This window comes from Alligator sinensis, unplaced genomic scaffold (assembly GCF_000455745.1).
Source record: "Alligator sinensis unplaced genomic scaffold, ASM45574v1 scaffold250_1, whole genome shotgun sequence".
Lineage (NCBI taxonomy): Eukaryota > Metazoa > Chordata > Crocodylia > Alligatoridae > Alligator > Alligator sinensis.
Window position 1 is genome coordinate 3917893 of NW_005841888.1, and position 14526 is coordinate 3932418.

General features: G+C 42.3%; 1 protein-coding gene across 1 annotated transcript in view; it reads right to left on the reverse strand.

Moving 5' to 3' along the window:
- Window positions 1-14526, reverse strand: part of PRTG (protogenin) — a 160851-nt gene that overhangs the window by 107629 nt on the left and 38696 nt on the right. The window contains exon 3 of the mRNA XM_006017983.3: window positions 13311-13613. Within this exon, the coding sequence (XP_006018045.1) occupies window positions 13311-13613 (303 nt within the window). The remainder of the gene's footprint in view (window positions 1-13310; window positions 13614-14526) is intronic.

Sequence of the window (14526 nt, forward strand, 5' to 3'; positions counted from 1 at the left end):
TGAACTAAGAAAACAGTTTTAAATTCTTAGACTGGTTAACATTCTCTGTTTTCTAGCAATGTGCCACTTCATATAAATGCAATTACAGATACATTACCCAACCTCAGTGACATCTTTGGCTGTAATTAGGAGCATAGAATACTTGGACTGGAAGGGCTCTCATGAGGTCATCTAGTCCAGCCCCACGCTCAAGGCAGGATTATCCCCAATTAAACCATCCCAGCCAACTATCTGTCTAATTTTGAAAATTTCCAGGGATGGCGACTCCAGAACTTCTCCAAGTAGTCTGTTACAATACTTGACCACTCTCAGCGTCAGAAAGTTCTTCCAACCTACTTCAACCTAAATTTCCTCTGCTGCAGTGTGAGAGCATTCTTTCTAGCCCTGCCCCTACAGCCACAAAGAAAAATCTATCTTCATCCACTTTATAATTACCTTTTAGGTATTTGAAGGCTGTAATCAAATCCCCCCTCAGTCTTGTCTTCTCCAGACTCAATTATCCTAGTTATTTCAGTCTGTCCTCATAAATCATGTTTCCCAGGCCTCTAATCATTTTTGTCACTTCCCACTGGACTCTCTAATCTGTTCACATCTTTCTGGAAGTGTGGGGCCCAAAACTGGACAAATTATTCCAAGTTGAGGCCTCACCAGTTCCAAACAGAGTGGAAGAGTCACTTATCTTGATCTGCAAGATACTCCTGTTAGTACATCCCAGCATGTGTTTGGCATTTTTTTCACAACAAGAGTACCTGTTGGCTGCTAAGCCACTTTATGGACCATTCTAACCCCTAGGTCTTCCTGTACTACAGCCTGCACAATTCCCCAGCCTGTATTTATCCATACAATTATTCCATCCCAAGTGCAGGACTTGTCCTTCTTAATTTTCCTCCAATTTGACTATCCACCATTTCTCCAGGAGATTCTGGATCCCAGCCCTTCTCTCCAGGCCCTGCAACTCCATCCAACTCCCTGCAACTCCAACCAGTCATCTGCAAATTTGCTAAGCGTGCACTCAATCCCAACTTCCCAATCATTAATGAAGATGCTGAACAGTACTAGACGCAGGACAGATACGCATGTTTGATACACATCCTTCCAACCATTGAGCCATCGATGACTATTTGTTGGACATGATGATTCAACCAGTAATTTCATCTTATTTTTACTTCCTTATCAAAGTACATCACATCCACTATTCTCCCCCACATCCACCGAGCCTGTCACCTTACCAGAGAAGGAAATCAAATTGGTCAGGCATGATCCGCTCTTAGTGAATCCATACTGGCTGTTTCTCATCACCTTGTTCTCCTATAGATGCTTCAAGACAGATTCCTTTAAGACTTGTTCCAAGGTCTTTTCAAATACTGAAGTTAGGCTGACTGGTCTGTAATTGCATAGAACCTCCTTTTTCCCTTTCTTAGAATGAGTTGAGTATTCCTATTTGTCCTTTTCCAAACATCCATGACCTCACCTAACCTCCCATGAGTTCTCAAAGAGAATATCTAATGGCTCTGAAATCTCAGCCATTTCCTTCGGTCTCTTAGGGTGTATCCCAACCAGCCCTGCTGACTTGAAAGTATCTATCTTCTCTAAGTAATCCCTAGCCTGTTCTTCCACTACCATAGGCTGTTTCCTTGCCTATCTTTCCTACCAACTATGCTTGTCTTCTGGTAGCTGACCTTATTCATGAGGACTGAAGTAAAAAAAGGCATTAAATAATTCAGCCTTTTCTGCATCATCCAGAACTAGACTGCTTTCTGCATTCAGTAAGGGACCTATACTTTTTTTGGCCTTTTTCCTCAAAAAGGTATTCTGATTTGGGACATGCTTAAAAAAAACTTAATTCATTTCTTAAGAGCTGTCGAGAACAGGAGTGGAATTACGTATATGCCCTGATGATTTCCTGAATCATTCCTGAATCACTTTGGTGCAGATGCTTTCATTCTAAAAACAAGTACGGTAACAGGTAATGGCCTTTAGTTTGTGTCCTCACTGAGATCAGATGCACACTCTAACTGGGCTTAAATTCAGCCCTCTAGCCTAACCACATTGCCCCCATGGACAGAAATATTTTCCCTCAAGAGCATGGAAGGCAGCCAAACTTAAGCAAAGATACTTTTCCAGTTGTTTCACAAGCCTGCTTTCCTGCAGGTTTCTCTGACAGAGTCATAGAAAATTAGGATTGAAAGGGACCTCTAGTCCACCCCCTGTTCAAAGCAGGACCACCCCCAACAAGATCATCCCAGCCAAGGCTTTGTCTAGCTGGGTCTTAAAAACCTCCAAGGATGAAGATTCCACCACCTCTCTGGGTAGCTTGTTCCAGTGTTTTACTAACCCTCCTAGTGAGAAAGTTTGTCCTAGTATCCAACCTAAACTTCCCTTGCTGTACCTTGAGGCCATTTCTCCTTGTTTCATAGTTTCATAGTAGCTAGGGTCAGGAGGGACCTAAACAGATCATCTAGCCTGACCCCCTGCCACAGGCAGGAATGAATGCTGGGTTCACAAGACCCCAGACAGGTGATCATCCAACCTCCTCTTGAATATGCCCAAGGTAGGGGTGAGGACCACTTCCCTGGGAAGCTGGTTCCAGATTTTGGCCACCCTAACTGTAAAATATTGCCTTCTGATCTCCAACCTAAACCTATTCTCCATCAGCTTATGACCATTGTTCCTCGTCACCCCAGGTGGTGCTGGGGAGAAAAGAAAAAGAAATTGTTCTATTATCTACCATCACTGAGAACAGTCTAGCTGCATCCTCTTTGGAACTACCTTTCAAGGAGTTGAAGGCTGCTATTAAATCCCGCTTCAGTCTTCTCCAGACTAAATAAGTCCAGTTCCCTTGGCCTCTTCTCAGAAACCAGACCTCTGCCCCTAAACCATTTTTGTTGCCCTCTGCTGAACTCTCTCCTATTTGTCCACATCCTTTCTATAGGAAGGGGCCCAAAACTAGACACAGTCAGGGCCGTCCCGGGGGGGGGGAATTGGGGCAACCGCCCTGGGACCCGCGCTTTGAGGTGCCCCGCAGAGCTAGGTGGATCAGCGGCGGCATGGAGATAGGCAGAGCGGCAGCTCCGCTTTCAGCCACTCAATACTCCCCTCTCCCCTGCTGCCGACAACAGCAGCAGCTTTTTGGGGTCCAGGATTGGAGTAGGGGCGGGGCCTCGCATGGGCAGTTTTGTCCTGGGCCCCACACCCTGCTTGGATCGCCTCTGCACACAGTACTCCAGATGTGGCCTCATCAGTGCCAAAAAGAGGGGAATAATCACTTCCCTCAATCTGCTAGTAGACTGGTTGGAGTGAGCATAAGAAAATATTATGACTTTCCACTGACATCCACCATGAGTAAAGAAAGAAGGTAGATAAGAATCAAAAAGTTACAATCCATTCCAACAGAAGGACTTCAGTACTTGTAGATTTAGAAATGAATGTTGCACATCTTTCTAAAAAACATACTCTAGTTCAAGCCCCACCACTCTGGCTTTATGGTGTCTACAGTCATAGAAGTGCTACAGAATGAAATCCTATGGTCTATGTTATGGGCACCAGACTAGATGCACGCACAAAAGGCCTCTTCTGATCTTGAAACTTTTGAACTCTATAAGGACACTACTGTACTAGCACATTTCTTGTTTCCATTTATTTCATATTCCAAGAGAATTAACTTTTTTTTTTCTCTCCTAAAGGCTTCTTCTAAAGAAATTTCTTCTAGAACAACCTTATAAGATTGTCGCAGGGCACTAAGGTGCCTGCTTCTAGAAGAGCAGGAACTGCCCGGGGAGAGCCCAAAGAGCCAGGCAGGAGCCCAGGTGCAGGTTGCTATGGCAACCAGCTAAGGAAGAAATTAGTCTGCACCTGCACCTGGTCAACTGGCCGGAAGGGGCAGGGCCCTGGGCCCATATAAACCCCAGGACAGGGACTAGGGAGGTCAGTTCTCTGCTGGCAGCCAAGGGAGAAGGAGCACTCCTAGAGCAAGTGAAGGGAAGAGGCCTGACTAAGTTCTGCTCTGGGTAATGTAAAAGGGCCGAGCATACCTTATGTAGCTTGTGTTATGTTATAGCCCAGGGGCTTATGTTTGGTTGTTGTTTGATAACACTGGTGATTTGGGTGACGCTATTTGGGGAAGGAGGAGGCCTCATTGGGGGCCCACTACAGCATAGGGACCTTGGTGCCAGAGATGGTGCATTTGGGGTGCACAGACCCTGGTGCCAGAGAGGGCGCAGAGAGAATAGGGCTGCGGAGAGCCCAGTGAAGACAAAGGGCTGAATTATAATGAGGCCTAGGCAAGACAAGGCCAGTACCATCTGCGAGGCTTGGGGCGTGGTAAAGGAGTGGTTGGAGCCATGCATATAGCCCATAAGGCTGGGGACCCACGGGGTTTAGGGAAGTCCATCAGGACCATGTCCAACCAGACATGAAGGCAGCCTCCCTACATTACACTTTACATCAAGACGTGGTGGGTGAAAATAGAGGGTGCCCATCAGGCTGAACTGGCATGGTCGAGGGGCCTTAGGCAATCACGGCCACCCTTAGGGACCCCATCCCACGACAAAGATACATTATGTACAGCAATGGGAACAGGTATTTGTTTTAATATCTGGAGTCATAACAGCAAGTATATATGTCTGTAACAGTGTAACGGGGTGGAGTCCCTGGGCACCCAAAGAGATCAATGCCCCCCTCCCTGTTTAGGGTAGTCTGCCCTGCTCTTGCCTGCCATGTATTTGATGTAAAATTAATAGATATAATGCAGGAGGCCTTCCCATTTGCGATCCTGGTGTGGGCCAATTACATAGCCTCACAGATGGCATCCAATTTCACATCCTACTCCCCTGGCCCCCTCACTGGCCTGCACATGGCTTCTGGCCCATTCAAGCCCCATTTGGTGGGCCTTGACCCCTTGGTCCCTCACTGGACCACTCCCCCAGTCCCTCACTGTGCTACACACACTCACTCCGACCCCTCACTAGACTGCACTTTTGTTTAAAAAATCCAAAATTCTCTGATTAAAAAAAATCCAAAGTTCTATTTAAAACCTCAGAATGTATGATTTTTCCCTCAATTAAAATGACACACACACACGTGTGTATCAGTTTAACCCAATGTTTTATCAATTTTAAAGCAGTTGGAAGCCTACCAGTGCCTCTATCATTATAAGTAAATAAATCCTAAATACCTATCTATTTTGGCATTTGATTTAGAATTTTTCATCATGGAAAACCATAGCTCACCCTTCCCCCTTCACCTACCAGAAAAACATGTTCAGCTACAGCTGCCCCTCCCCTACTTGCTTGTGGTGCTGAACTGCCCTGATATGCTGGTTCCCCTAACTGCCAAGCCACAGCACCCCAAGCCCTGCCGCTGCCAGCCTTTCTGACATGACCAGCAGGCAGGGCTGGCCTTCAGGGTGGGCAGGACAGTTCCTGTCCAGGGTCAGTCCAGCCAGACTGCAGCCCTGCATGTCACTGTAGATACAGAAATCAGGGGCGGGGAAGGGGTCACATGCCACCCAGACACGATGGCCCTGGCACTTGATCCCTCCCCAGGAATACTTGCAACAAGGGGGAGCCAGCCCACCCCCCAACAAGCCATCTGTGGTTTTGTCCTGCTCCCTTGCTGGGTGCCACGGCTGCACATTCCCACCCCCGCCCCGGGCACCACACACTGCCCTGGCTGGGCAGCACCTTCAGCCCCAGCCATCAACACTGCCCCCCTCCTTCCCTCACTGTGCAGCCTGTCCACCATGGTGTCTGGTGCTGTGTTGCCGGCCACGTGCATATGTGCATAGGCTCACATGCATATGGTGCCCCCTGCCTCTGACTGCCCATCTCCCGCTCCCCTCAGCCCCAAGCAGCCCCTTGCAGGCTGGAACTCTCAAGTAGTAGAGCAAGCTCTAAATGCTTGTTGGAAAAAGTACTGGGCAGGAGTTTTAGATGCACAAACAATGCTTTTCACTAGTGACCTAAAAAATCCCTAAATCACCTTTAAATAATTTTCCTTTAATACACAGGTTCTGGTTTAATTTTTTTTTTTTTTTTTTTTTTGCAATAGAAAAAAGTATTTTGGTCAATCTTTATATGCATAAGGCAGAGCTTATGTGCACTGAAAAAAGTTATGCATCTGATTCTTTCATGTTACAGTTGCACCAAAGTGTCAAAAATTCTTTCCCAGCATGCCCAAACTCAGGCAGCCAAAAAAGCATTTTAAAACAGGGGTCTGCACAATAAGTGTATTATCCAGATGTCACTTCATTTATCTTACCTTTGCAAATGTTCATGTCATAAAAAAGGGCAAGCCTTTCAAAAGGGGCTGGGGGTGACTTGTTTTACATATAACCCACTTTCCCAGCTCAGCAAGATATAAGAAGTCTTTAAAGACTACTCAGAATTAGCTATTGAGAGCCAAAAGATGTCAAACCAATTGAAATGGTATAGGAAATACTTCCCTGACTGCTGGCCTTTATTAGACCTGTTTAGTTTCTCCTTTCTAACATGCAAGGATAGCTTTGCAAAGATCCTCTGATTTAGATTTAAGAATGACAACGAATTAGAAAGGACTGGAATGGTTAAGTCAAGTTTTAACACCCTTACACGGTGCTGTGGTTTCATACATTTCTTTAAGGGGAAAAAAAACAACAGGTATTCTGTATAATAAATTAGTTAAGAATATTATGGATGCAGTGAGTTAGGATACATAAAAAGTTATTACAGTCCAGGCTTATTATTATTATTAGGCCTACGGAGTATCAGCTAGTTTTAAAACAGAAAGACATGACGTTTTCTTTTTTCCTCCCTTAACTTAATTGTACAGACAATCAGATTTTTAAATGTGGATTTGCTGCTGCTTTAGAGCTGCCTAAAGGTTGACCCTGGTAACTACTGTTGACCATACAACACACACTTGCTCAACAAAATGCTGAGAGTTGACATTGTTGATTACTTTTTCACTTAGGTGGTGATTACCAGTTATAAAGACTGGAAGTAATCAATCCCAATTTAACAGCTGGGCCTATTGATGGAATGAAAAAAAACAATGCAAAACTGAAACCAAAGACTGGCCCCAGAATTTAAGATAAGATGTGGAACATGTTTTAAAAAAAAAAAAAAAAGCCTTTAAAAAAATCCCCAGCAAGAGAAATTACCAAATTTCTATATTAAAATGCTCAAAAATTTTAAACTTTTCCTCCAAGGTTCTCTTTTGTCATCGTTTTAAATTGTTCTGCACTCCATCAATAGGCCCAGCTGTTAAATTGTGAAGACGTGACAACAAGTCTCTAGGCAAACAACTGCTCAGAGTGAGATCCTTTTCTTTAGAATAATCAGAGCTAGCTGACAAAAGGGGGCCATGCTGAATGCCCTTTCAACAATTCCTACCAAAAGCAATGCAGGGGAGGGGGTGGAAAATACCCCACAATTGTAAGGAGAACATTGCTTTGCAATAAAAAAAAGTCTTGCGATTTAGTGAAATGGTCACAAATGGAACTCATGCAGGTGATGAGAGTTCCTCTAGCTAACAGTCCTAAGCCTGTCCCAGGCTACATTTCTCAGGTACATGAAAATTTTATTAGCTTCAAAGCGAGCTGCCAACAAGAGTGAACGATCTTTTAAAAAGGAGCCCGTAAAACTCTATTTACTACTTTTATCACCTTAACTTTATAAGGTATAACAACACAGCCATGAGTTTACTAGCTGTAGCAGAGAGGAAGGACATAAACAGCAGTGCCAACTTGGCACATTTTAATACAGAATTAAGATTCAGGCACAGTGAAAAGAACGCATGTGCACGCACGCACACACAAAGACTTCTGCAGTGGGGAATGCAGAGGAAGTGGATGGTATAAGACTGTCTAAAATAAGGAGTCTCTCACCTGTTTACATTAGGGCACAGGGTAAGAGGCCTGTGGCAGCCAGGTAAGTCTATGACAGAGTTGATGTGGTTGACAACACCAGTGCAGTCAAACCATTGCTGAAAAGGAGAAAAGATTTCCTAGTGTACATGGCTAATTTGCATTGACTTGATGCTTAATCTAGAAATGTTACTGTGTACCAATTCTTCAAAACCCTTGCAAGAATCCAGGTGGAAGTGAGAAGCATTTACCTTTAAGGGAAATACTGTCCTTCTCATGCTTCTGTCACTGGACAAAGAACTTTGCAAAAACAAACTCTTTTGTGATTCTTTACTGTTCTCACAACAAATTTCCTTATCCCATTACAAAACATCAAGACATATATATTTCCTCTTCCTTCCAAACTTATCAAAATCAAACTACATCAAAGAGTAGGTCTACTACTCTTTGGGAGATCCTTCTCCCATATCGCCTACGTAAGTAGGTCCACAGTGATGGGAAAACAATAAAAAGCACATACAACTTCCTCAACCTATAATCCCAGTGAAGTTGCAAGATTTGGACCATCGAGAGACAATTAATGCCAGAGCCTTCTCTTCTAGAGCTCCTGCTATCTGCAACAGCTACACACACTTTTGGTAAACTTTCTCCACATCATTTACAATCTTAGTTAAGCACTGTCTCTCTTCTTCTTTCACCTCACAGCTTTCTTCTCTCTCTGATGCTATTTAATAAAAGTAAATATTCTATTAAACTCTAAAATCTCTTGAACAGAATTTGAATTTAAAATGCTATACAAGATTACAGTATATTGGGTTGGATTGTTGCTATTATTCTGTTAATAAAACACGTTCTGCATTGATGTACATATCTAAATAAAGGAGAGAACACTCTTACCATGGGTACATATTCACTGTGATTCAGCTAAATGCACTGTTAATTAGTCAAAATATTTTAAAACTGAAAGCAAAAACTGCTGTATACCAGGATTTGTAATGTATCTGACTACTTTGTAACGTGACTAGAAGCACATAAAAAGTTAGTCACTTCCCTGTCTCTAAGGTCTAGTCAAAAGCTGCAACTCATGTCAGTGCCACAAAAAATTTAGCTTGTTATAGTTAAAATAATCTGCATTTCATGAGCTGCAATTCAATACATGACAACTATTTGTCTAACACAGTGGTTCTCAACCCTTTTTGTATCAGGACCCATTTGCAAACATGGAGGGCCAGTCCTGACCCAGTACCCCCAGGCCAGTGTGTGGAGCAGAGCGGGGTGTGTGTGGGGCATGGGAGGCCTCCAAGCAGCCCCTTGCAGGCTGGAACTCTGCCAGTTTGTAAGGGAAAAGCCACAGTTTCCCACAATTTTCTCCTTTAAAGGGGTAACCATTTTTCAAGTTTGTTGATCCATTTTTTAAGTTTGTTCATGACCCTTTCATATATTCTTGCGACCCACAGTTGAGAAAAGCTGGTCTAACAGGAATCAAACCAGAATGCTAATAGACATTCTAAAACATTCAGTCAACCTCTATTTTTACATGATGTAAAAATTTACATGTTAACTGTGAAAAAGTTTTGCTTTTGTTTCCTGCTGGTTTAGAATTAAGTCTTTAAGATCAATTCAGCTGAAGACTACAAGCTGAGAAAAGGGTTATCTAGGAATGTTCCAGGCAGCTGTGCATGCCTCCTCCATCCATCTTAAGACTTCAATTTCCACCTTTTGTGGAAAGGAAATAAACAATTAGCATCCTGTCCAATCACTACCTAATAGCCAGCTTTAGTGACTTCAGAGTACAATCCTCCTCCTCCTCCACTTTTTCTTAAGACCATCTTATCTCAAGCATAACTTAGTTAATTAGACGTATTTTCCGAGAGATGGCCCCTTTTTTTTTTTTTTAATTCAAACTATTGTTTCCATTTTTAAATTGGAGAAATTACAAAAAAAACAACTGTAAACAGTTTATAGAAGGTCTCCACGTATTACTGCTTTAATATTCTAGCATGTGGGAATTCTTCTAGTAGTAGTGGCTGCAATAGGCTGAACTCTGCATAAACCATTTAATCTTTAGTTATTAGCATTATACCCCCACATGGGGCCGTCACAAAGAACCACAAGGAATAGGAACCTCCTCCTCCCTGCACTTCAATCACTCTATGCTGGAAGCAACTTCAAGTACTTACCAAAACTAACATTTATTTTTACCTAACTGATACCTTAACTCCATTGTTTCTTTAAAAGAAAGTAGGGGAATCTTGGGGGGGAAGCTAAATTAGTCAAATTCTTTTGTGCATGGATGAACAACAGGAAAGCAAAGCCTTGGGGCCTCTGGGGAGGAACCTTGTCCCTACAGACCTACTCTGATGTGCTCATGAGATAAGGCACTTAGTGACACTTAAGGAAAGGCCTGCTCGCATTTGAATTTCTGCATTCCTCAAGAACAATTCATGGCAATCACTAACTTTGCAGAGGAGCTACATGAAAGCTTTGGCCAATGAATGAGGGTCATCTGCTCTTTATCACAGGGTAAACCTCATCCTGGCCAGTTTCTAACCTTTTAACCCTGTGAATTCTTAATTTGCACATGAATAATGGAATTCTGCCTAGAGTGCAACCTTCAGCTTCCAGTTCCTAACTTTAGAAACCAAGACATGATCTTTTTGTAGGTTCAAATCTTAAAACTCTTGGATAGAGTAAAGTTTTAAGTTTCCAAATGCAACACTAAGCATTACACTTCGGAAGCAAAAGATAAGTTTCCTGGTGAAAGCTCTGACCAGGCAAAGTAAAAGAACATCCTTGCACCCTGCTGTTATCAGTGACTAAAGCACCATTTGCTTTTTTCCTCCAAAGAAAGAATGCCCATTTAATGCCTATTCTCCACCTGTTTAATATGTATAGTTGTTTCTTTACTCTGACCACAAGATAGAGTCATTTTTGCCTTTACAACAATTATTGACAACTACTCAAATGAAATGATCATAAGATATCACCCTACAAAACTTTATTTTCATTCATTGGAAATAACTGCAGCTCATTCAAAGCCTATTAAACGAGGAACACTTCTGAAAGAGAAGCTTCAAGACTAGTTTTGCATACACAGTTTACAGGCTTTAAAATAACCATGTCAATTATCACCTCATTTTATGGCTAATAGCAGATTGATTAAATGTTCTAAGAGAAGAATATTACAAGGAGCACACTGACATGAGACAGGTTTCTTGCTTAGTCACTAGTCATCTATATGCAATACCCATCATGATCTCTATCCTTATAAACTCTGAGTCATTTGAGAAATTAAGCATCTCACATGGGTTTTTTTTTTATTTTCATAAAGAAAAACTTGTTAAATCCAAGCAAAATGTCCAACATGCTATTGTCATGGATTCAGTTTTAGTTCTTAAATCAGAAAAGAAAGGCATACACAGTAAAACAAGAACTGACATTCCACAACACAATTCAAAACAATGTCACAATTTTTTCCTTGTTAAAATCTTGAATAAAGATCTATCACAAAAATCACTTTTCTATAAATGTAAACATTTCACAGGGATTCAGTGCCATTATTTCTGGTAAAAGACCTAGAATGTCTGTATACAACAAGATGTTACAATAGACGCCCACAAAAAATTCCACATGTCCATATCTTTCAGTGCATGATGCTCCATAATAATCCTTGCAATAAGGACTCCTGATTTTCTAGCATCCCACAGCTGCAGACACAGGAACGACCAGCTGCTGCTGAACTTGCAAGTTTTTAAAATTAGGTTCTCCACCACCCCAATTATTAAGAAGAAAACTAAAATATATTTCTAAACAATAGTCCAGAACCATCTTTCTGAACCTACAACAGCACCTCATGAGACAAGAGGTCTCCTTCATGCCTTGACTCTGAAACCTAATGAAGACTATTTAATTTCAATGCTAATACTTTGCCTCTGAGCATTCCATCAGAAATATCCTACGAACATTAAATTAAAAACTGAAACAGGAAGGAGCAGAGTCTATTGCTTTTAAGGGAACTAGGAATTCACCCCCTTCTAAAGTGTCAGGATGACCCTTAAACAGTTGCAAGCCCCCCCATTATCTCTTGAATGCTCACAGTCCATAGCTACCTACAAGGAACCTTTTAGACCTTCTCCTGACACCTTCTAAATCCTGGAACATACTAAAAATAAAGGGCAGTAAACAGACCCAATATTTCATATTCTGAAGTAACTTTTCTTAATTAAAACTTTAGTAAGAGTGTTGACTCTATTAATCAATCTCAGATTTAATTTGATAATATCCAAAGATGCTCAGTTTACTTAGAGCTGCCACAAAACTATCAGTGCTGCAGACTTCCACAGAAAACAGGTGTGTGTAGGAGAGCAAAGGAAAACCTTGTTGGAGAAATTAGGTCCATGAACTAAATCCATCTTGCCAAAGAATACTGGAGCTCTAAGTCCTACAAGGGACTGTTATTCCTTTGGGAATTAGCATCAATGTTCAAGTGACATATATGTATGTTGTAGTTCCAGCCAGGAAGCCTAGTGACAAACCTCAGTATTGTCACGGAGCAGACCTAATTTTGATTCCTAGTGTAGGCATCTCATTCCTCAAATTAGCAGAGGCCAAAAATATTGCAGACACAGCACACTCAGGGACAGATTATTAAAAGTCTACAGGTGCTTAAAGAAGCATACAGAGTCTAGACCCCTATCTATATTCATACATGATTAAATAGCTCTAAAAATCTGATTCTCAGTTCCTGGTGGTACTCAACAGAGACCCCTGTATTTGTCTAAAGACAAGCTCTGAACAATCAACCCCCCTCCCCACCCCCAAAAAAGCCAGTGTCCAGTCCTTCTTGGCTACAAGAGTGGATCAGAAATGTAAGGCCTCAACATTTCAATCAGCAGGGCTCTCCCAGGCCTGCACAGAGGTTCTGCTCTGGCTTGTGTATCTAAGGACTGGTCAACAATTCAGTTTGTTGTACAATCAAAACTTTCAAATCATTCACTTATATTAAAACATTTTTAATATTACAACTGTAGTTCCTGTCAAACAGGATCTGAAAAAAAACCTGTTTGGAACAGGATACTGTCCATGTCATTGTTTTATATACTGTCAAACTGCAAGAGGGCTCAAACCAAAACTCAATACCCAAGAAATTACAAGAGACAATACACAGAATAATTCACTACCTGTGAAATACCAACAACTTTAGTGAGGTTACAGGGATGGATATGCCTAATTATCTAACATATACGTTTTAAAAACCAAATATTTTTGGTTTAATTTCTTAAATCAGAGCTTAAATTCTTTTCTATATGTATACTAGCTTTTTTAATGAGTCCACACGTGCTCAGAACAATATAGAGTTGCACTTTCTTATTAGCAGTGTTGTCACATACCAGAAGAAGTTACTGAGTTGATAACTTTATGTATCTGTCATAAAGATCTGAAAAGAGATTTAAAGGCCAGAACTTACTTGCTAATGTGAGATGACCTTTTTGACTGAGAATGGCCCCATATTTGTTCAGAGCTAAACACTGGTAAAATCCTTCATCAGATGGTTCTCCTCTCTTTCCTTCCACCTCACTGATGTATAAAGAGCCATTGGATAAAGTGTAGATCCTTTCATTTTCAGAAACCTTTGCTCCATTTTTCAGCCATGTAATGGTAATAGGAACTTCACCATGGGCATGGCAATCTAAAACCACTGGATCCTTCCTTGTGACAGTTATGTCCTGTGGCTCTTTTATGAAAAACAGCTCACTAAAGCACCACACTCCTGAGAAAGAAAATAGATTTTTGATTATAAGTACAGGCATACAAGGATCATAAGCATAGCTACATTATAAGTAAAAGCAAACCTGAAAGCACACACTAACTGAAGTGATGCAATATAAATACTTCTGTAGCCAACAAGTACCAAATTCTGCCCCTACAGACTGCAAGAGGAATTGTGCAGCTGACTCCCACGAAAGTAAGAGGCAGCCCTAAATAACTATGCTGCTTTGAGTTTGCAAATGCATGTAATTATCTGAATGAGAAAGCAAGAGTAGTGCTTTGAATATTTAAACCTGCCTCTCCAAGATTCAATATAAAAATGCTGGACTGTGAATATTTGCAGAAGCAAATATTCTCCCTCCTCTCCCAATTTCCTGTCACTCTTATGTATAAAAAAAGATCATCTGATGGTTTCCACACACTGCACTAAACCAGCCCTCATACAGGTGTGGAGCCTTTGCTGGCCTGGTTTTAGCAGCATCACCCAGGGAAGCTAGGAGCACAAGCTGTCTGCTGATTTTACAAGCTTGTCAAAAAGATCTTGAACAGGGCGAGTCATAAACGTCTAATTTTACTAGAAATCTTTAGCAAACCCCGGTCATTGCGAGCCAGGGGGTTTATCCCCCCAGCCCTGCAAGCCTCGGACACCCTCTGCACCCACTCCCCGGGGAGAAGCGTCTATGGTCGTTTGCGGCAAGGGCACGTGGGCTTTTGCACGCTTGTGCTTCAAGCGCAGGCGGCAACTTTTCAACGCTGCTGCCGCTCCCTGGTGCAGCGCAGCGCAGTGGAGGCGCGCAGGTCCCGGCTGCTCTCCCGACCTTCGATGGCAGTGGGCCGGGGAAGGGCCAAGGGCCGGGCACCCGATGGCCTCCCGTCCGCGCCCGTGCCCTCCGCCCACCCCTGCCCAGCCCCGA